Source organism: Marmota flaviventris, chromosome 14, assembly GCF_047511675.1.
Source record: "Marmota flaviventris isolate mMarFla1 chromosome 14, mMarFla1.hap1, whole genome shotgun sequence".
Classification (NCBI taxonomy): Eukaryota; Metazoa; Chordata; class Mammalia; order Rodentia; family Sciuridae; genus Marmota; species Marmota flaviventris.
In genome coordinates this window covers 52,878,840-52,901,980 of record NC_092511.1, presented here as the reverse complement: position 1 = coordinate 52,901,980, position 23,141 = coordinate 52,878,840, and the positions used below count along the sequence as shown (strand labels likewise).

The 23,141-nt window shown below is 46.5% G+C and overlaps 1 protein-coding gene across 5 annotated transcripts in view; it reads left to right on the top strand.

Moving 5' to 3' along the window:
* Sertad2 (SERTA domain containing 2) overlaps nt 1–23,141 on the top strand; it is a 154,980-nt gene that overhangs the window by 104,704 nt on the left and 27,135 nt on the right. For 4 of the 5 annotated variants that reach the window (XM_071601645.1, XM_071601644.1, XM_071601646.1 and 1 more), the window contains exon 2: nt 1,726–7,045. In XM_071601645.1, coding sequence (XP_071457746.1) covers nt 1,730–2,674 — 945 coding nt within the window. In that variant the 5' untranslated portion in view covers nt 1,726–1,729 and the 3' untranslated portion in view covers nt 2,675–7,045. Of the gene's footprint in view, nt 1–1,725; nt 7,046–15,113; nt 15,287–23,141 lie in introns of those variants that run through there. The other variant, XR_003582567.2, reaches the window with a different exon arrangement.

Genomic DNA, 23,141 nt, shown 5'->3' with positions numbered 1-23,141 from the left:
CTAGTGATTGACAGCCATTTTGTTAATGCTTACAGAATGAGGGGAAATCTTTTGTACAAGTATCTTCACATTCTTTGTAAGCATTAACAGATCTCAAGCTGATACTGATGTTGATAGGTTGCAGTTGTCGTTATCTCCTGGTGACTGGGGCATTGGAAGTCAGTCGCCACACTTGGGATTGTGTGCCAGGCACTGTCTCCTGTATGTGTGCCTCAGGGGACAGCATGGCCATCTTTTAAGCAAGTATTGGAAAGAAGTTTTGTGAAGTGTCAGTATCCCATTAGCCTTATTCCTTTAGGATGAGACTTGGAATTCAAGACGCTGATGAGTTGTAGGAGGAGAAGGCCTCTTGGAGACCAGCCTTTGCTCTCATGGGGCTCCACGCAGGGCCTGGCAGAGTGCCTGAGACAGCGTAGAGGTGGAGTGAGCTAGAACTAGGCAACTTCAGCCAGCTGTGAAGCAGTTCAGTAAAAGGTAAGTAACGAATAGAAGAAAAACTAGGTACCTACAAAATAGTTGCCTGGATATGACGCTCACAGATGTCGTGTTCAGAAAGGATTCACAGGGTCCAGGTGTGAGTGCCATGCACCAAGAGAAGGAACACGCCAGGGTCTGGCTTAGTTAGACCAGGCATCCGGGTCCAGACAACAGAGGGATGACTTCCTTGATTGAATGGTTGGAAGTGAGATCTGAGGCACAGGCTGCTGGATTTGAGATGGTTCTCTGATGGTGGAGGCTGTGAAAAGAGGTAATGACAGCGTGACCACAGAGTTGGAAGGGTCACTGTGTAGAAGGCAACAACCAACTGAAGACCAGGACTCAGAAAGGAGTTTTAAAATTCAACCCATTATCAAATTGCAAGGCCTAACACGGGGACCTTGTTCATTTGAAGTACATATGTATCTGTAGAATCACAGTAGGTATTTCCTTATGAAATGTCTCAAGTATCCAAACAGCAGTACCTATAATCAGAGCAGATTATTTTAAAATTAATGCAGTTGCATTCAGACATGACCTTGTGCAGTGAAACTGAGCCAAGGAGAAACTTGGATTCTCCACTTGATTCTAGAGTGAAAAGCAGCGGCCGCTCCGTCTCTGTGGTCATTTAACACAGGCCAAGTGTTTCACCACATGTCACCCAACAGGCAGGAAGGCTCTGATGCATAATGAGGAAGGAAAAGGCATTTTGAAAGCACACACAGTTCTACCAAAATTGTACACCTTCCTTCTTGTCTAACTTTTTTTTTTTTTTTTTAATCATTCAAGATGCGTTGAAGCTGTAATTTATGACACCTATATCTGTTTAGGTCATAGCGTTGTAAGTGTTTTCTTGAGCTTTAAAAATAAATCCATTTGGGGAAGGGAAATTGAACCTGCATGATAATGTTAGGCATGCGAACGCAAGCACATGAGCTGAGAAAGTCAAAATCACAGTTTCCATGGTAACTTCTAACTTGTCTGTGTCGTACACATTTCTCAAGAAATACATTCGCCAGACTACCTAGTGATAAAAACCGCTCTGCAGGCATATGAGGGTAGATTTCCCAGTTTTCTCTCTTTCTGAAAGGTCTTCCCCCAATTAATCCATCTGCTCTTCTAAATCACCCAGGCAAGAAACTAAAGTCCAAGTTCTGACGTCTAAGTCAGCACCTTTTTTTTTTTTTTTTTATGGTGGAGATCAGCCTTTGTGTGATTCATGCCATTTCCTGCCTTTCTCCTTTGCAGATATATGTTGGGTAAAGGAGGAAAACGGAAGTTTGATGAGCATGAAGATGGGCTGGAAGGCAAAATCGTGTCTCCCTCCGACGGTCCATCCAAGGTGTCTTACACCTTACAGCGCCAGACTATCTTCAACATTTCCCTTATGAAACTCTATAACCACAGGCCCCTGACAGAGCCCAGCTTGCAAAAGACCGTTTTAATTAACAACATGTTGAGGCGGATCCAGGAGGAACTCAAGCAGGAAGGCAGCCTGAGGCCCGGCTTCACCCCCTCCTCCCAGCCCAGCGACTCCCTGAGCGACAGCTACCGAGAGGCCCCGCCCGCCTTCAGCCACCTCGCACCCCCTCCCACCCTTCCCTGCGACCTCGGAAGCACTACACCCCTGGAGGCCTGCCTCACCCCGGCCTCCCTGCTGGAGGACAACGATGACACTTTTTGCACTTCGCAGGCTGTGCAGCCCGCAGCTCCTACCAGACTCTCCCCTCCAGCCCTCCCGCAGGAGAAGGACAGCTTCTCCTCTGCCTTGGACGAGATCGAGGAGCTCTGTCCCACATCTACCTCCACAGAGGCCACCGTGGCAGCGACTGACAGCTTGAAAGGGACCTCCAGTGAGTCCAGCATCCAGAAATCCGAGGGGCCCCAGGAGGGCCGCACGGATGACTCAAAACTGATGGACTCTCTGCCTGGGAATTTTGAAATAACAACGTCCACGGGTTTCCTGACAGACTTGACCCTGGACGACATCCTGTTTGCTGACATTGACACGTCCATGTATGATTTTGACCCCTGCACATCTGCGTCGGGGGCAGCCTCAAAAATGGCCCCTGTGTCGGCCGATGACCTCCTCAAGACTCTGGCTCCTTATAGCAGTCAGCCCGTCACCCCGAGTCAGCCTTTCAAAATGGACCTCACAGAACTGGACCACATCATGGAGGTGCTGGTTGGGTCCTAAGACCCGGGGACTCCGCCACCTGACCCCACCGCCACGCCCGCCCAGACACTGCGAGCGTCTCCCCACAACCCTGACAATTCTCCGCACTGTGCATGCACCCTTGCCTGCCTTTTTCAGAGAAAAAAAGAAAATTTTACAAAAGGATCACACTAGTTTTTGCTTTGAGCAGAGTTGGAGTGCCTTCATCCAAGTATGACCACTTTTAATATGCTTTTTTTGAGTGGTTCCTCAGAGACCTACTACCCTGGTATAGGAAAGAGTCCATTTGAAGACAATGTTGCTAATGTTGAATGGCAAACAAACAGTTCGAGTGAAGCACAAGGATTAAGTTGGAAAAGCTGTAAATTGCATGTGCATATTTGTCTATTTTTTCTATAAGTTTTAATGCAAGAGGTAAAAAAGAAAAAATATATATATATATTATTTAGATAATCTCAGTACCTTTCCTGGCATTTTCGCCCTGTATAAGTTGACCCGGCAAATCAGCCTTTTTAGAGGCATTAAGTACTCCTCGTAAGTGTTGCATTTACATGGCTGTTTAGAAAACTGCTGCCCAAATTTATTTTATATTTTTGTACAGATTCTGCAGTTTATGATATTGTTTTTCTAAAAACAAATGCTGTTTATACATATGAGATAGCTATTTTGATAGGATTTGCTCACATAGTTCCTGCAAACTTCAGATGTACAAGTTGCACTTGTACTTTTATAGAGTTGTAATGTTTTATATGTGTATGGTGCAAGAGAAAATTGGATCAAATCAATCCGCAGTTGATGTCCCCAAATGCAAACAGACACACACACACACACACACACACACAGCGCTTTAAGAAAGGGCCAGGTGATATCACACCCAAATTTCACAAGCACCATCCCTCTGGCACAAACACCCGCCAGTACTGTGACTTCCAAAGCCAGAGCCGCATCTGCTCATCAAACTTGCATTAAGCAATTGGCGGGAGGTGGCCATGGAACTCGGGGTTGGAGTGATGGTTCTCCTTAGCTTCCTCTGTGGGGGGACGGCTATCATCTTACTTAAGAGTGTATTTATGCCAAGTTTGCGCTTTTAATTGTTTTTATTTTTTTAATGAAAACCCAAATCTTTCCCTTTTTGGCGTAATTTTTATGATGAACCAGAAATTTTACATACAAACAAAATTTTATGAAAAGCAACCAACCTCTTCATGGAGCTGAGCCCTATTGCAATGCTCAGGGCTCATAAAGAAGAAATTCTTTCTAGAAGGCATCCATCATGTTGCTAAATTGTCTTTTCCAGCGTCCCTTCCCTAGAGCTTTTGTTCCCTCTGTTGCTAAGAGCTGGAAATGGCATCCTCATGATCACCACAGTGAGCTCGGCTCGCTCGCCTCGCCTCTGCTGGCCGGGATGCACTCTTCCTCCAACATCCGCGACTCTTGAAGCTGGAGTTCCTCACCTCGCATCACGGCATCTGGTCTCGTTGCTTTCTTAAATCAACTGCTAATTTAACCACACTTTACAAGGCTGTTTCACCCAAATACACAGACAGGAATTTCTATGCATGTTTCCCCCTCCTCCCCTACGCCCCCCACCCCCAGGAGACCCTTAAGAAGTAGCTTTTTATTCCTAGTGGTGTACATTTAATTTTAAAACATTTGCAATGTATCATGCTTGTTGCCGAGATTGTTTGTGGCCTTTCTGTTTCAGTTTTCTCTTTCTTCCAATGGTACTTTAGCTGTTGAGTGCAGGTTACAACCTATATTGTTATGCAGGTGGCTTCTTTAGGAATAACTTTTATATTTATTTAAAAATTTTTAAATTATGGGATTTTGTTTTGTTGTTATTGTTGTTGTCGTCTGTTGTTGGTCATTTGTCAATATTCAGTCACCAATTCTGCTCACTTCTTGCCATGGATAAAATTGGGTCTCTCTGGCCAATTAAAAAAGTCAACTTGAGAAAATGGCACTTTAAACAAGCCATAGATAGTTTTATTTTTATAATGCACATGGCAAAGCAAATACGTTTGTGATGAAGGACCTGCTCATCTAAGCAAGAGATTCGGGTATGATACGATTAAATCTTTTCTGCATTCTAATTTTCTTTTTTTTCCCCACTCGAATGTGTCTTTAAAGGCTAATTATCAACTCAGTAGAGCAATGAGAAACTGATCAAATTGCAACTCGTTCTCCTACAAGCAACCTCCACGCAAACACCTCTTACTGCTGCACATGTGTCATTTCCTTTGATATAGGACCAGGGACCATATAATTAAGGTTAGAGTTGTTATCGATGCTTCCAGTGTCGCCGAGCTTCCCTTTCTTGTAAGGAGACGGGCCTGCCCAGGCTGCATGCATTGTACAACTGGAGGACCCTGCAAACTGGCCACGTGCTGCACACATCTACATACATACACACACACAATAGTGTTGATTATTCTGAACAATAACAGGGTAAAGCAGTTGATTTGCCATTGTTAAAAACTGATTTACAGTAACTTAGAACAACTGTACTTTCGTTGGATTACCAAACCGTGTGTTTAAACAAATCCCATATGTTGGGCAACAGTTCAAATAAGCACAGAGAAGCGCTGCCCAAACTTGGTTCTCTGACTCTGGTGTATTTGTAAGGCTGGGCTTCAAAATCAAAACAAAAACCCCCAGCAACAGCAGGCAAGTGCTTTTTAACTCTGAAACCCTTGCCATAAACTCTTGATGCTCACGGTCTGACAGAGATGTTCATGGGAAACCAATGGCCCATTTTCAGAAAGAGTGAAGCCTTCAAGAGTTCAAAGTGTCTTTGTGTCCTATTTTTACCAAGCCATGTCCCAACAGAGAGGAGTAGGAGCCGGAGTGGGATCTCCACATCTCAGTTCCAGTGCAGGATGTGCTTCCAAATGCCTCTTGGCAGCAGTTCCTTCCCCTTTAAGAATGGCATCCAGAGCCAGGCAGGCAACTTGAGGTACCTTTAATGAGAAAGATGGGCTGGGTGGGGCTGGGGCTGGGAGAGGACAATTATTGACAGTGATGTGCAATGAAGTGACAAGATGAGAGCAGAATCATAAGAGCTTTGAATTTGAAGTGATTTTTTTCCCATAAGTTATTTATTCCTTTTTTTTTTTCTGTGTAAATATATTTATTTTACTGTGGAGCTCTAACAACATCTGGATGGTAATGTGCAGAATGTATGGTAGGAATGTATTCTCTTGTAGGAATGTAAATCTGTATTATTAAAAGGGGGTCCAAGCCAGACCCCCATGGGTCTTCTCATCAGACACACAGTCCACATCCACTTTTACTGTCTCTTCTAATATGGGTCTATTTGAAATATGCAAAAGGTATGGATGAGGAATGTTTTAATACCTCCAAATTTTTAAGAAAATCAAGCATCAAAGGGTTGATATTTTTAAAAGTTTTCTTAGTAGCACTTTCTCTTGATGACAGAAAGGGGCAACCACACGGGCACCCACATTCATACCAAAGGGTGAGAAATGGCCAGAGCCTCCTACCACCCCTGAGTGTCTTTATCAATTGAACTTTTTATCGCCATAGCCCCTTGGAGTGCCCCCAACCACCCTGAGGTCAATCAAGGAAAATTTCTTAACTAAATAAGCTCCAAAGAGCCAAAGTATCAACTTACGGATCATTTTTAAAGCTTAAATTTATTAACCACCTTTGCGGTAAACAAATGAATTATGAATACCGCAGGGGCAGCCTTCTTAAGTGACAGATGTAAAAAAAAAAAAAAAAGACTCTGTGCAGCGATTGTTATTCTACTCTCTCTGAATTGTCTTAATTTCAAAACTTTGCTGTTACAAATTGGACCTTTATACCGTTTTCTGAAAAGATTGAAAAGAGCATATTTAACCTGTCCTGACTGTAAATGGTTAACTCCTGTAATTGCCCCACACATGGTGGGGGCAGCAAGGTGTTCCTGTCCTGCTTTATGTACAATTGTTCTCAATGCTTCCAAGAATGAGTCTAAATGGTTCTTGAAAATTAGCCAGGATCAAATGCTATTGCAGACAAAGCCAATAAAAAAATTTTGGACTTCTTTTGGGGATAATAAGTTTGGAAGAGAAGTGCAGTCCACATGTACAAACAACCAAGATTTTGAAAAAGATGTACATAGTGACATGTTTGGTGCATGGGTTTTTGAGGAAGGCTTTTTTTTTTTTTTTTTTTTTTTTTCAAAAAGGAGGTGTGACCTTTCCCCACAGACCTGAGAGCTGTGCCTTTTCTATGCAATATTACAGATGTCACATCGGAACCCAGAGGGCTGTGTTCAATGTAGGTTCAGGCTGTAATCTAAACAATTGGACAGATTAAATGTACATGGAAATGAGCAGTCTTACTTTTGTAGTTTTATATTATACAATAAACAGTTAAAAGATGGGAGATTCGTGTTTGCAGTTCTTTTGATGATTTTTGTGGGGTGGGGGTGGAGGGATTGCTGGGAATGGGTTTCCCATGTGCTAGGCAAGCCCTCTACCCATTTGCCTAGCACAGGACCATTCGTTCCCCTTAACCCAGGGTCTTGTCCACAGAGATTCTGCCAGGATTGGTGCTCTCTGTCCTCCTGAGCCACTTTGGTCTCCAGAACCACCACCTTTCCTGGTTCTCTCCAGACATCGTTTTTTCCAGGGTTTAGCCCATGACCAGCTCTCCAAGCCTGTACCCTGCCCACTGCCGGCTTTCCCGAGGCTATCTCACCCACTCGGGAGTCTCAAAACTAGTTGCCAGTTCCTGCCTCGCTCCTGAGCTCTGGACATCAATGTCAAATGCTAGAATTTTTCATCTCACAATGTGTCTTAAAATCGGCCTCTTTTCCCCGGAGGCCAAGCCTGCAGTCCTCACCCTGTTCCCTGGCTCCACATGTGAGGCGTGGGGCCCAATCCTAGCCTCTTGGTCCCTCTGCTGCCTTCTTGCCAGTCCTCCTCTGCCCCCCACCGATGCACCTGCTTCCTAACTGGTCTCCTCCAGGCTTGCCTCTCTAGCATCTCTGACGCTGAAGGTGACGTGCCAGAACACCAGTGGTGATTGCTGCCCATTCTCCTGGAGCTCCCGATGATAACCCTCCCGCCAGCTTCCAGGGGCTGCCTGGGCCACCTTGGACGGAGTCATGGGATACAGCTTACCTTGTCCAGGCCATTCTGGGCTACTAGATCAGCTGGATAGGAGAGAGCTGGAAATTAAATGTAAAATAATGGAGAGGTGGGGTGGGGGTGAGTAATGGGTGAATTGTGTCCTCCAAAGAAGATAGATCCAGTACCTCCAAATGTGACTTTAATTTGACAATAGGATCTTTGCAGAAATAAATGATTTAGCATGAGGTTGTTAGTGTGGACCCTAATCTAATACGAGTGTCCTTGGGAAACAGACACATAGGGAGAAGGCCTTCTGAGGATACAGGCAGAGGTTATAGAGTGTGTCTGCAAGTCAAGGCACACAAAGATGACCAGCAAACCCCCGAGAACTAGGAAAAAGGCATGGGACAAATTCTCCCTACAGCCCCCAAGGAGCCCACCCTGCTAACACCTTGCTCTTGGACTAATAGCTTCCAGAAAAGGGAGTTTCTTTTTTTTTTTTTTTTTTTAAGAGAGAGAGAATTTTTAATATTTATTTTTTAGTTTTCGGCGAACACAACATCTTTGTATGTGGTGCTGAGGATCGAACCTGGGCTGCCCGCATGCCAGGCGAGCGCGCTACCGCTTGAGCCACATCCCCAGCCCAGAAAAGTGAGTTTCTGTTGTGGACATCACCCAGTTTGGGGTTCTGTTTATGGTACCAGGGATTGAACCCAGGGGTGTTTTACCACTGAGGTAGATCCCCAGTCCTTTTTTATTTTGAGACAGGGTCTCACTGAGAACTTTCGATCCTCCTGCCTCAGCCTCCCAATTCACGGGGATTACAGGCATGCATGCACCACTGCGCCTGGCTCGGGTCCTTTGTTATGGCAGCCCTTGCAAACTAATACAGGGGCAGAAGAGCAGAGTGAGTCCTTTTGAGATGCCCAGTGGAGACACGAGGCAATTGAAATCCAGGGTTCATTGCTCAGTTGTGTGGTATGTATCTGTAATTAAGAGCATTTGCTATTCATTAATGATATAACTATGGGAAGTCATTCAACCTCTGTACTTTCGGGGACAAGAAAAAGTCATATCTCCTAAAGTGCTTTGAAAATGTTGACCATACAATAAAAATGCAAGTTATGAATGTTACCTCTCTCCTCTCTTGCCTACAACTGGGCCTGGCACGTAGCCGGCACAAATGTTTTGTTGAATTAAAGGAGGGAGAGAAATCCTGTGATTCGCTCTTCCTTATGGAATGAGAGAAGCACAGTGCTCAGCAGCATCACTGTCTGTCGAAGGGTCTTCTCCCCGCCTCCCTTGCGTGGGCCCCACTCCCAGCACACAGCTGCACCGTGCCTGTGACCTTGTCTTCTCCTTCTGCCTGTAGAATGCCCATCATTTAAAAGTCAAACTCAAATGCCTGTCCATGAAGTCACCTCTGCAACCCTGCAGTCAAAACCTGCCTCTCTCCTGGGCTCCTCCAGGGCTCTGGGCCCCTGCACATGCACTTGCTGCTCCTGTGGTGCCTTAAGGTTAGCATTGCACCATGGGTTTCCTCAGCTGCCCTCCGAGATTCTTGAAGATCAGCGACCCTATGGTTTTCATCTTTGCCAGGGGTCAGCACACTACAGCCAGTCGTCCAGGTCCTGCCACTGCCTGTTATTGTTAAAAAAGTGACCCTAGGCCTGTCCCCATGGCTCACGCCTGAAATCCCAACGGCTTGGGAGGCTGACGCAGGAGGATCGCAAGTTCAAAGCCAGCCTCAGCAAAAGCAAGGTGCTTAGCAATTCAGTGAAATCCTGTCTCTGAATAAAACACAATAAAAGGTCTGGGGATGTGGTTCAGTGTTCAAGTGCCCCGGAGTTCAATCCCTGGTTCCAAAAAAAAAAAGGTGATTCTAGAACATGGTCGTGCTCCCTTATCTGTAACTAGCCTATGGCCATTGTCACACCATGATGGCAGAGTTGCAGTTGAGACCACCCTGTGGCCCTCATAGCCAAAAGATTTGCATTTCGGTCCTTTACAGAAAGCATTTACCAAACCCTAATATTTGCAGCACACAGAACAGTGCCTGACCAATGATGGGACAGGGTCACACACCTCTGGAGAAAGGAATACAGCGCCTGGTGGGGGGAGGGGTCCAAGGTCACTGAGTACTGGAGGTGGGGGGTTCGAGGGCCTGAGGGGGCAGAGCAGTCAGGAGAGCCACACAAGAGTAGACATCTTCAGAGAGGTCAGGACCCATGAGAAGAGAAGCCTTAGATATGGATGCCCTGCTCAAAGAGCCAATTTCAATACATGTGAAAACTGAGCCCCAGAGAGGGAAGCGATCATGGTCTAAAGAAAAACAGTTTATAGCATTGAGGTTCCAGTTTTGGCTTTGCAACCACGACCACGTGAGTTTGAATCCTAGCTCCATCATTGACAACCTGTAATGTCGGGCACATTCCTGAACCTCTGTACCTTGCTTTTGCATTTATAAAATGAACTGAATAATTGAGCTTATCTCGTGGAATGCTGAGGATTAAATGAGTTGATGAATTTAAACCACTTAGAGTAGTTCTAGTACATTAAAAAAAAAAATAAAATTATAAGAAGTCCACAAATGTTGGCTGTAGCTAACATCAGTGGCCAAAATCCATGTCATTCTCAGGGTTGTGTGGGGCGGACCCTAAGCAAAATCTGGGGTGACTTCAATGCTGAAAGCATGTTTGATAGGGGACACTGTGACTCCCAGATACCATGTTTGTTCATGGGGTCAGCTATTTTCTTTCAGAAAACACTGCTGCAGGCATCCGTGGCCATCTGTGAGTCCGCACTCCCTACTGCCTCCTCCATCTTTCAAGATTCTTTTGTTCCTCTCAGAAAGTAATCTTGGACTGAATCAGAAATAAGAGTCCCCAGGGTCACCATTTACTGAGTGCTCACATGTGCCTGACACTGCTAAGTGCTGGTGTGCATGATTTTATGAACCCTCCTACCCCCAACTCCCCCGAGGTTCTTCTTACCACCCCTGCTTTACAGAGAGGTTAAGCAGCTTCCCAAAGATCGGAGAGCCAGCAAGTGGCAGAGCTGGTATCATGGCCTGGGTCTCTCTCTTATAACCCCTTCAGGACACCATTGTCTTCTGCTTGAGGCTGAGCAGGGTGAGAGGGCAGGAGACTATGTTCTAATGTGAGGAACCCTGCATAGTCATCCCACCTCTCCTCTTCATGGGGCTCCGTGGATCCCTGGTAGCACACTAGCAGCATTGCCCTGAGGAACAAGAGAAGAAAGGTGTCCAGGTGGGGCCAGCCGTGAAACAGGAATTGAGATCTTTTTTCAGGACTGAGTACCCCAGGTTCTCTTATCCTGGCTCTGTGTGACCTTGGGCCAGTCTCTTCCCCTCTTGGGGTCTCAGGGGCAAAAAGAAGGAGGCAGGACATACGTGATCCTCCCTGGCTGGCCTTTAGAATCACAGGAAGTGGGGCTCACTAGCATCTCTGGGCATGGGGTGCCAGCCTCAAAGATTTTGTAAAAGCTCTTGGGAGGAGAACTGCTGGACTAAGGTGCCAGCCCTTGAGGCATCTGGGATGGTGTGGCCTTGTGCACGACAGGGGAAGCACACAGGCTGGCTTTGTCCCTGGAGCTGGGAACCCCCTCTGCAGAAGGCTGTCCCCCCACCCCCCACCCCGCAGGGCGGCCAAGCTGCCAGCTGCTAGCAAGGCCTATTGTTCAACAGTGACAAGAAATGGCTGCGGGAGCACAGGCCGGAGAAAGGCTGGAGGCAGGGGGAGGGGTGGGCGGGCTGGAAATCGGCTCCCAGCCCCGGCTCCCCTGGGGGCCGGCCTGTGCGCCTGAGAGGAGTCGGAGACAAACCCCCCTCCAGCGGTCTGTCCCCTCCCTCCTTAGGGTCTCCTGGACTGGGCGAGTTTGTGGGCGGAAGTGTGTGGCGCTGTGTTTGTGTCTTAGTGGAGGAGTCAGGCTGCCTGTGGAGAAGGATTGATGGTCACTCATGTCCCAGCGGAGTGACCGAAGGCAGTGCCAGGTGGCTGAGTGCTTTGAAACCGATTTCCAAGTCCACAGGGCCCATGCTCTTGTTGCGGCTGGAGAGGGCCCAGTGACGGTGACGACCCTTGACGTGGGGATTCGGCTTGATGTAGGAAGCATTTCTTGAACACTCAGGGTTCTGGTTTTGGTTTTCAGTTCTTGTGATGATCCTGGACGGTGGCTGAGCAGCCTGGGTGAGCTGGGGTGCAGAGGGGCGTAGGCCCCACTGGTAAGGGACTAGAAGGATGCATGCAGTTCGACCCTGGGTCCCTGTCCTTTGTCACACTCCAGTGATTTAACCCTTGTGGCTTAAAGAAGCTGACTGGGGGCTTGGTGCTGCGGAGAGCAGGATCTCAGCTGGCCTCCAGCAGACCAGACGTTCGTTCGCTCAGAGCTCTGTCATAGGGACTCCATGGGAACTGATCTCCCCTTTCTGTCCCTGGGAACCCCTCTCCCTGAATCCCAAACACACACAGCCATAACTCAGAGGGCAGGAGAGTCTCAGCTCTGGGGCAACCACTGCCCTCCCCATGGAACCCTCCCAGAGGAAGTTTGGCACTGGCTGGGTAACCCAGCTTTGAGACAAATCCGGGTCCCTCTTCACCACATTGCTGTCCCTAAGCCTTGCTGGTGCAGAACAACCCCGCCCCATCCCTTGGTCTCTCAGTCAGTCCCTCCCTGCCTCCCTCCTGTATTACTGCTGAAAAGTGAGCTCTGCTGTCCCTGGGCAGCTGGGTCAGCCTAGGGATGTCTGATGCCAGCGACCTCTGAGCCCTCTTGAGCTCAGAGTTTTTAGGGTCTGGTGTGCTGAGTTCTAGCTCCTGGGCTTCCAGGCAGGCCTGCGGGGTGCTGGGCAACTCCAGGACTTGGTTAATTGAAGTCAAGGGATCTGAGTCACCCACCCTTCAGGCCCCCGGGGGGTACGGGGTTTAAGGGGGACCTGAGGCTGCCCCCTGAGTACCTGGCTCCCCGCCCCCCAGAGCTGCCCAGCCCCCTGCTATGGGGTCTTTTGAGGTAGTGGTTTCTCTGTTTCCAGGTGGGCCTGAGCACTCTGAGCATGCGCAGTTAGCTTGCAGGTGTGGTGCGAGAGTGGGACTGTATGGCTCTGCTTTGCACCTCGCTGATACGCTGCCCAGCTGCCCAGGGCCCAGGCTACATTGTGGGTCATTGTGGAGATGCCACCAAGCAGAAAGCTTAGACATATCCCTCACTGGTTTGCAGCTGGCTCAGAGAGTAATGAGAGGCCAGGAATACTTTCTGGTCCCCAGTTCCTAATTGTCTGCATCCCAGGTCTGCCTGGCTCTTCAAAATGGCCCTGGGGAATAACAGGCCAATCAAGAGATCTTTGGAAGAGAGAAGGGCTCACCACCACCTAGAGCAGTCATTGCTGGTCATAAGAAGCCAGAGGACAGAAAAGGACCCATGTGATGGGTCTTGCTGGTGGCAACAAGAAGATGGGCTGGGCCACCACACAGTAGGGAGCCCTTGTGATGTGTGAGCTCCTTGTGGTGCTGGGGATTGAACCCAGGGCCTTGTGCTTGCAAGGCAAGCACCCTACCAACTGAGCTATATCCCCAGCCCAGCGTGGGTTCTTCCATTGAATGAAGCTTACAGGCTCATCCTCCAGTGCTCCCACCCCACACCAAAATCCTCAGAGTCACTCTTGACTATCCCCTTTTCTGTTCACATCCATTCTCAACAGACCCCCAACCTCCCTGCTACCAGCAGACTCCCCCCCCACACACAGGATTATCACAACAGCCTCTACCTGGTCTACTGGCCCCCACCCTTGTTTGGATACTGCATACTCAACAGAGCACCCAGAGTGATCCTTTGGAAATAAACGAGGGTGCTGGGTGTGGTGGTGCTCACCTGTAATCCCAGCCATGGTGGAGGCTGAGGCCACAAGTTCAAGGCCAGCCTTAGCAATTTAGTGAAGCCCTAAGCAACTTAGAGAGACCCTGTCTCAAAAAATAAAAAAGGGCTGGGGTTGTAGCTCAGTGAACCCAAGTACCCCTGGGTTCAATTCCCAGTACTAGAAAAAGAAGAAGGAAGGAAGGAAGGAAGGAAGGAAGGAAGGAAGGAAGGAAGGAAGGAAGGAAGGAAGGAAGGAAAGAAGGGAGGGAGGGAGGGAGGGAGGGAAGGGAAGGGAAGGAGGACGGACAAAGACACAAAGAGATATAAATAAAAAATAAATGAGTTCTGTGCTTCTCTATAGGAGCACCTGGGGATCCTGAGAACATGCAGATTCTCACTCACTTAGTTGGGGGGGCCTGGGACTTTATTTCTAGCAAGTTCCCAAGTCATACTGATCCATGGAAACCACTGAGAAGCCAAAAGCTAACATTATGTTTCTCCTGTGCTCCAAGGATCCTTCTGTGTTTCTGCCTGCCTGCCTTCCTTCCTCTATCCTTCGCTCTCTTTCTTTCTTCTTTCTTTTCTTCTCTTTCTTTTTTCCAGTGCTGGAGATCAAACCCAGGGCCTGGTACATGCTGGACAAGCCTCACCATTCTCCACTGAGCCACACCCCAGTCCTGGCCTGGTTTGTTTGGACTAAAACCCACAGTTCTCGTGATGGATTTTGTAGCCACCCCACACCTCCCCGCAGTCCCACTCACTTGGTTCCAGCTCCAATTGTCTCCAGTTCCTCGAGCGAACCTAGCAGAGTCCTCCTCTGGGCTTCATGCAGCCTGTTCCCTCTGCCTGGCTCACTCCTCCCTCCTGCCTGCTCTGCCCACCACCCAGTGCCTCTGGCTCACAGGCCCCTGTCCTGCTTGCCTTTTCTTCATAGCACTTGCTGTTTTCTCATAGCACACCTCAGGGTTGATTTGATCATTTCGTCTCCCTCATGGAATTGTACAGTCTGGGAGGACTGGGGGGGGGGGGAGGGGGGAGGGTAGAGGAGTGTACAGTGTCTGCCTGCTGGGACTCCAGGCCAGAGCAAATCCCCCACAGAAGGACAGAGGACAGGGCTGAGGGGCAGGACAATCATGGTAGATGCTTCTTTTTTTTAATATTTTATTTTTTAGTTGTAGTTGGACACAATACCTTTATTTTATTTATTTCTTTTTATGTGGTGCTGAGGATCGAACCCAGGGCTTCCCACATGCTAGGCAAGCGCTCTGCCGCTGAGCCCCAACCCCAGTCCTGGTAGATGTTTCTTGACCTCTTTTTATGTCTGCCCTGGGCTAAGTGTTGTCCATGGATTATCTCATTTAATCTTCACTACAGCAAGGCAGGCCCTGTAATTGCCACCCATTGGAGGTTGGCCTCCTGCTCTGCTTGCTACCCCGTACCTCACGAGAGTCTCCCTCTCTCCCTGGGCCAGTGACCTGACTTCCTTATCCAATCCTATCTTGTCCCAGAGCCAACATTTGGCAACCTACAAGAAGGAGAAGCTTCTAACCCTGTATCCCTTCAGACCAAAGGAGCAGGCCCTGTCCCTGGGTCATGGAATAATCCAGCCCCTGCAACCAGGGACACTGTGAAGATTGAGAGGGCTCACCTGGAGGGAGAAAGCCTGAAGACACCATCCCAGGTGAGAGAATTAATGGGCATAATGACAGTGGGCTGGTCTTGTGAAAGATGTCCCCTTTACCACCCCACCCCACACGGCGGCCACCCCCTGCCTCCAGAGCTACTCCTCCATGTCTCCCTGTCTCCATGATGTGGCCTGTTGGCAACTAGTGTGGAGGGAGAGGGGCTGCCAGGCCCTGACCTGAAAGAAAGGGGAGTGGACACCAATGTTTTAAACATTATTAAATTTTTTTTTTTACAATAGATTTTATTTATCCAGAGCATTCTTAGGTTTACAAAAAAATCTCAAAAAAAAAAAAATGTACAGAGTGGAGCTGGTAATGTAGCTCAGTGGTAGAGTGCATTCTATCTCACACACACACACACACACATATGCACACAAGGGTTCCCGTGTATGTGTCCTCTCCCTCCCCCCTCAGGGTTCCCCTATTACTAATATTTTGCATCTGTGTGTTACAATTTGTGACTGTTGATGAGCCAATAGTGATATATAATTATTAACCAAAGTTCACTGTTCGTACCAGAACTCACTGTTGGTGTGGTACATTCTGTGCATTTTAACAAATTTAATGACATGTGACCACCATTATTATATCATATGGAATAGTTTTACTACCCTGAAAATTCCCTGTTCCACCTGTTCATTCCTCACCTCTCCACCAGAATCCTGGCAACTATGGACGTTTTTACTATCTCCATGGTTTTGCCTTTTACAGAATGTCATATACAGTAGTTGAAAGCATATACAGCATGAGGCCTTTTCAGACTTAGCAATACTTGTTTAAGGTTCCTCTATGTTTTTTCATAGTTTGATAGCTTTTGAGTCCTGAATAATATATATATATATATATATATATATATATATATATATATTTTTTTTTTTTTTTTTTTTTTTTTTTTTTCCTTTTTCTTTTTTGGTACTGGGCACTGAACACAGCACTTAACCACTGAGACATATCCCCAGCCCCTTTTATTTTATTTTTTTGAGACAGTCTTGCTAAGTTGCTTAGGGCCTCGCTAAATTGCTGAGGCTGGCTTTAAACTGGTGATTCTCCTGCCTCAGCCTCCCCAGTCACTATGATTACAGGTGTGTGCCATGGTGCCCCCCTAATTTGCAATATCTCAATGTAATATTTTGTTGATTATGTTGAGCAGAATTTTATATATTTGCTGATCATCTATATGCCTTTGGTGAGGTGTTTTTTCAAATCTTTGCCCATTTTTAAAACTGGATTGTCAATTTTCTTTCTTTTTAATATTTCTTTAGTTGTAGTTGGACACAATACCTTTATTTTATTTTTGTATTTATATGTGATGCTGAGAATCGAACCCAGCACTGCACACATGCTAGGTGAGCGCTCTACTGCTGATCTACAACTGCAGCGCCATCAATTTTCTTATTGAAGTGTTGTTTGTGTATTTTCAAAACCAGTCTTTTTGCAAGTATGTATTTTGTAAAGATTCCTCCCCATTCTGTGGCTTGTATTTTCATTCTCTTAACAATTTTATTTTTCAGAGAAGAATTTTTTTTAAAATTTTATTGATGTCCATCTTAGTTTCTCACTTTTGGTGTTCTATCAAAAAAGTCATTCCCACATCCAAGATTGCCTAGATTTTCTCCTATGTCAACTTCTATGAGAAGATGTTGTTTGCATTTACATTTGTAAATTCTGCATTTTACATTTGTAAATTTGTAGTTCTGCATTTTTACACTTAGGTTTATGATACATTTCAAGTTAATTTTTTGTTTCTTCTTCTTTTTGGCATTTTTTGTATTTGTTTTCTTTTATGATACTGGGGATTGCATGCTGAGTACATGCTATAATGCTGAGCTATACTCCCAAAGCCTAGATTCATTTAAAATTTTTTTTCATTAAATACAGCTTTATTAAATTCATTTTTATATGAATCCATATCATATAATTTGTTTCAGCAGCATTTGATGAAAAGACTATTCCTTTTTATTGAACTGCTTTTTGCTGTTTTATCAAACACTTGTTAAACTGTATTTGTGTGTGTCCATTTCTGGGCTATCTATTGCTCAAAATCAAAAATTACAGGGCTGGGGATGTGGTTCCATGGTAGAGCACTTGCCTGACATACCTGAGGTCCTAGATTCAATCCTCAGTACTACAAAAAGAAAAAAAAAATACAGCAAATTTTGTTTAAAGATCTTAATTGGTTTTATTTGCAAATCTTAAATCAGGCAACATTTTATTCCATGAAATAAATAAGCATTCCAATGAGATGAGTAGAAGAGATTGGATTTATAAGGCTGGGCACGGTGGCGCGAGGCTGAGGCAGAAGGATAGCGATTTCAAAGCCAGCCTCAGCAACAGCAAGGCACTAAGCAACTCAGTGAGACTCTGTGTCTAAAATACAGAATAGTGCTGGGGATGTGGCTCAGTGGTCGAGTGCCCCTGAGTTCAATCCCTGGTATCCAAAAGAAAAAAAAAAGAGAGAGAGAGATTGGTTTTATAGACAGAGAAGGGTTGAAGAAAAGAGAAATAAATAATTTAAAAAGCAGACTGGTCATTTCAAAGTTACTTTTACTTTTCCTTGTAAGTTAGAGACTGAGATACAAAACAATAAAAAATAGCTGATTAGTTAAGTTCAGGTTACAAAAAAAAAAAGCAAAATGAACTTCATTATCATGCTGATTAAAACTGTCCTGGGAAACTTGGCTATCACCTCTCTCACTGCTTTTCTCAGAAGATAAGAACTTAGTTTTGGGGGCTGGGATTTTAGCTCAGTGGTAGCGTGCTTGCCTGCCATGTACAGGTACAGGGTTCGATCCTCAGTACCACATAAAAATATATAAATAAAATAAAAGTATTGTGTCCATCTGCAACTAAAAAAATTTTTTTTATAAGTTATAAGGCAGTAAATTCTTATTTTTATTTTTATTTTTTTTAAAAAGGAACTTGGCTCTGGTGGAACTCTAATGTGAGTGATTCCATTTTGACTTTTAGTCTGATCTATTAGAGCCTAGTGCAGGACCTTAGTCCAAACCAACAGCCTCCTCAAATTTTTATTTAACAGTGTTCTGGTCTACTTATCTATCCGTGTATCTGTTTTTCAATACCATGCTGCCTTGATCACCGTAACTTTATACAGTGAAATGGGGAGAGGCAGTCCAACCAACTTTGTTTTTCTCAATTTCAACATGTATTTAGCTATCCTGGGTCTTTGCTTCTCCACATAAACTTTAGAATCAGTTTGCTAATATCTTACAAAATAGCATGCTGGGATTTTGATTGTGATGATTGTCTTGAATCTCTAGATTGAGTTTAAAAGAATTGATGTCAGAGCAATAGTGAGTCTTCCTAACCATGAATATGGACTATCTCTGTTTACTTAGATCTTTGCTTTCATTCTTCCGTGATTTGCAGTTTTCCTCAAATTAGATTTTGCATGTGTTTTGTTAAATTTATTTCTTATTTTGGGGTGCTAATGTAAATAGTTGTGTCTTTAATTTCTAGTTCCAAAAACACTCAAAACTTCAACATTCTAAACATGAATCAGGTTACCTCCTGGTTCCCCTACCTCATTTTCCCCACTAACCTTCAAGTGTCATCTCCCTCCCTTGCCAGACCTCCCCTCCAACCTCAGCTTTCCCGTGTTCTCCCTCCCACAGAGCCATCATCGCACAAGCCTTTCTGACCTGGGACCACCCCTCCAAGCTCCATCCTGCCACAGAAACTTTGCACCTGCTACCCCTCGTTTTCTGTTATTGTGAACCCTCTCCTACTTCTATTTTTATAAACCAAAGACAGTTAAATATCAGTGATAATATAAGGTTCTTCTCCTCAATATGTCTCACTCCTTGTAATCCTCCAAGTCTCAGCTTATGTGCCAACTTCTCAGAGTGAACTTTTCTGGCCCCCTCATCCCCATCTAGGCACATCACTGTTTTATATTCTCCAGCCTTTATCACCATCAGAAGTCATCTCATATATTCATATGTTTCCTGGTCTCTTACCTTCTTTCCCTCTTCTGGCATTCAGGAGTACTTCCGAACAGTAGAGACCTTGTCTTAGTGAGCAAGTCCCCTAGAGACCAGATAGGCTGTGGACCCTATTTGGTCCACCCTAAGGGAGGGGAAGTACGCACACCCACCTCAAAATCATCTTATGCCATATTATCAGCTAGATCTCTGGTTGGGGAGGGAGCCTGATTCACCTGACTTAGAACCACAGGGAAACATGACATTTCTGCCCCTAAGGGTTGAGGACCAAATTAATAATCTTCACAATCATGTGGTTGGAAGCAGAGGGAACGGGGTGAGAAGCAGCTCTGCTCTGGCAGCACCCATTTGTTTCTCCAGCTACCACTTCCTTCAGTCTATCCCACGCTCAGCAACAGAATGGCTTTCCTTATATCACCAACTCTCTCCTGCCCCATTGACAGCTCCCGGAGTCCCCTGCAAAGGATGGCCTTCTTCCCTCTCTCCCTGACCAAATCCTGCCCATCTGGAGCTCAGATTTAGCTAGAGACATTCTCCGAGTCCACCTACAATACAAGTTCCTGGGCTTCTCCTATTGGGTGCCCAGATTAATTTGCTCAACTCACAGGGTTTCTTTGAGGACTACTGAACCCTGTTTCAGAGCTTAGGTTTGGCAGGATGGGGATGGAGTGCAGAGACGGAGTGCAGAGACTGAGTGCCGCTTTGGCTGGTGTGTATGACTTGTAGGAAGGGGAAGGAGAGGAGCCTGAGGGGCCTCCCACCTGGAAAGGTCCTTTGGGGGCAACATCTCCTCCATGATAGGGGCCACAACCCCCAGAGTACATAAGCTCAGGGAGGTCAGGTGTAATGCCCTCGAGGGGGGATCCACGTAGCAGTTCCCCCTCCCCTGCCTCCCCTCCCTTCTCCGAAGTGTGGAGCCAGCCGGTTTGACTCAAGTGGCAGGAAAAATGCCCCCCCTCCCCAAGCTGCTGCACATCTGTGCCCAGACAAAGCCAGCTATTAATCCAAGCCTTTGTGTGAGTGTTTGGGTGTTGAATTCCACTTGGATCTGCCGGCTTTTGGAAGGGGAGATTGGAGGGGATTTAGCAAGGACAAAAGGAACCCACTGAGTGGAATGGTGGGGCGGGGAAGCAGGGAAGCTAAGAAACCCAAGTGCATTCACTCCCAGCCTGGTCAGGCCTTCTGGGAGCCAGCTTCAGCCAGAGCTGAGCGGCACCCGGATTCCCAGGGTCTGAGTCACAAAAAGGGGGCACTTCCCAGAAAATAAAAAAACCACCAGTTCCACTGGCCTGACAGGGGTCTGCCTTTTACTCCAGCTGCTGCTCAGGGGGGCAGAGGCCCTGCTAGGACCTAGGCACTGCTCCTTTCAGACTTGGAAGCTCATTGCTCAGACAAGTCAAAGGGTGGGAGTCAGGAAGAGAGAGAAGAAGCCCCCAACCCCAGGGACCATGTCTAGACCAGGGAGCGGGTGCCAAAGCCACCAGGAGTCCCCAGCTGAGATAACAGCACTAAGGTGAGGGCCTGAACAAGAACGGAGGGCCAGGATGGAGTTGTCCAGGTCTCTGGTCTCTGGTGGAAGCTCAGTATTCAGGGAATACCATCTACGCAAGTCCTAACTGGCCCAAGCATCAAACACGCAGAGTAACCCAGGATGGGGTTACACTGTGTATGTGTTGTGTAAATGTGCGCACGTGTGCAAATGTGAGCGTGTATTATAAGGGAAGGCAGTTCTGTGGAGAAGACCTGCATCCTGGGAAAGTGTTACTTGATTAGATTATTTAGCAGAAGCTCTGGTCTTGTTGCCAGACTGCTGGGCGGGCAGCCTGGGGTGGGAACTGAAACACCCTAATCTGCCCCTGCCCCTCCTACTTTGTTAATTTCATTTAAAACATGAGACTTCCCATCTGCAGGGATTGACTCCAACTCATGGAGTTGTCAAGTCACACCAAGAAGTACACATGATTTTAACTCTAGGTGGGTGTGGAAATACACACTCAAAGCTTCTCCCACCTTACCTGAGACGCGTGGAGATATCATTCAATCATTGATTAAATAGTTAGCTGAATGATAACATTGTAAGACCAAATTCTGGGTTAGTTGCTGCTGGGTAGCAAATATAAAATGTGGTCCCTGGTGCCTGCTTGCACGGTGATAAAGAAGATTCTGGGCTTATTTAACTATTTTCTACTTGGTGTTAGCACACTGGGATGTGTTATTCTCTATCTTATTAACTGTAGAAATGAAGAGTCTTTCATTCACTCACCCTTCGCTCATTCAGGAACAGCGAAGGCAAGTCTGGCCCAATGCTCTCCCAACTCCCTCTTGGACTTTGGGGAAGGGAGTTTGGGAATTAAGATGGGGGTGGGTGGGACATAACCTGTTGCTGTCAAGGCACTCTTTTTGAGGCCCGGCAGCCCTACTCTGGAAGGTGGGGGGAGAGTAAGTGGGACCAGTCTCTTTGACTTCCAGATGGGGCTTTTTAGAAGACATAAAGCCACTTCTGTTCACCATTTTGCCAGAGCACATCAGCACTTTTTTGGGGGGGGGGTCCCGGGATTGAACTCAGGGGCACTCAACCACTGAGCCACATCCACAGCCTTATTTTGTATTTTATTTAGAGGCAGAGTCTCACTGAGTTGCTTAGTGCCTTGCTGTTGCTGAGGCTGGCTTTGAACTCAGGATCCTCCTGCCTCAGCCTCCCTAGCCGCAGAGATTACAGACATGCGCACTGAGCTTGGCCATCTGCACATTTGCTGAGGAGTCCTGAGTGGCTGGGTGGAAGGCCCAGCCCTGCACTGCCTGGGCAGTTTTGTCCTAGTGGAGACTTTGCTCTGTACTCAGGAGCTGGGCCAACTCTGGGCATAGCTTCTCCTCTGTGCTGACAGGGGCGGGGTGGGGGGTGGTGATCTATGAGTGGAGGTGGTTTGTATTCCCCAAGGCAAGGTCACATCACTGTAAGGAAGGGCAGGTGAAAATGAACAGTGGCAAATTTCGAAGATGCGTTCTGAGGCTGGGGAGAGCTCCCGCCCATCCCGGAGTGGACTGCAGCAAATGGAATTACTATGAGGAGGGAGGGTCAAGAGAGGGCAAGGGGACATTACAGGAGGTGTGACAGGGCAGGTGGGGGAAGGGGCTAGGGTCAGAAGCCCTAATCAAGTGGCCTCCCAGGCAATTGGTCCAGGCTCAGAATCCCCCAAGGCTCTGCTCTGCTGGGAGCAGGTGGGCTTGAGGAGGATCAGAATCATCACCATCCAGAGGCTTCCTGTGTGCATCTGCCCACCCTGGGTGCAGGGAGAGTCTGGCTTCCCAAATAAAAGCAACCAGAGTAGCATTTATTGAGTGTCCTGTGCAGGGCAATGTACTAAGTTTTTTTTTTGTTGTTGTTGTTGTTGTTGTTGTTTTTAACATTGCATTATCTCAGTAAAGCTTAGAGCAACCCAGGAGGTCATTTCTACTATTATGCTCACTTATAGCTGCTGCATGGAAGATTAGAGAGGCAGAAACTTATCCAACATCACGTTGCTAAATAGAGCTGGAGTCAGGACCTTAAATGGAGGATCCCTCAGACCCCCAGAATACTTTTTTACTTCCCCAGCTCTATCTCCTCCACCCTTCACAACCAGCAATGTGGAAAAGAACTGGAAGAGGAGAAAAAGTCCAGTTTGAGCTTCTGTTATTGCAACTTGGTTGAATGTGGGATGGCTGGTCAGGAAATTATCTGGGGATTTCATTGCTTCAAGATGTAAACCAGCTACTTCCAGAGGAAAACAGATTAGCCATCTTTGGAGAGTAAATATTTTATTTTTACTTTTTATTTTTTTTTCTTGTCTATTTTTTTTATTGTTGGTTGTTCAAAACATTACATAGTTCTTGATATATCATCTTTCAC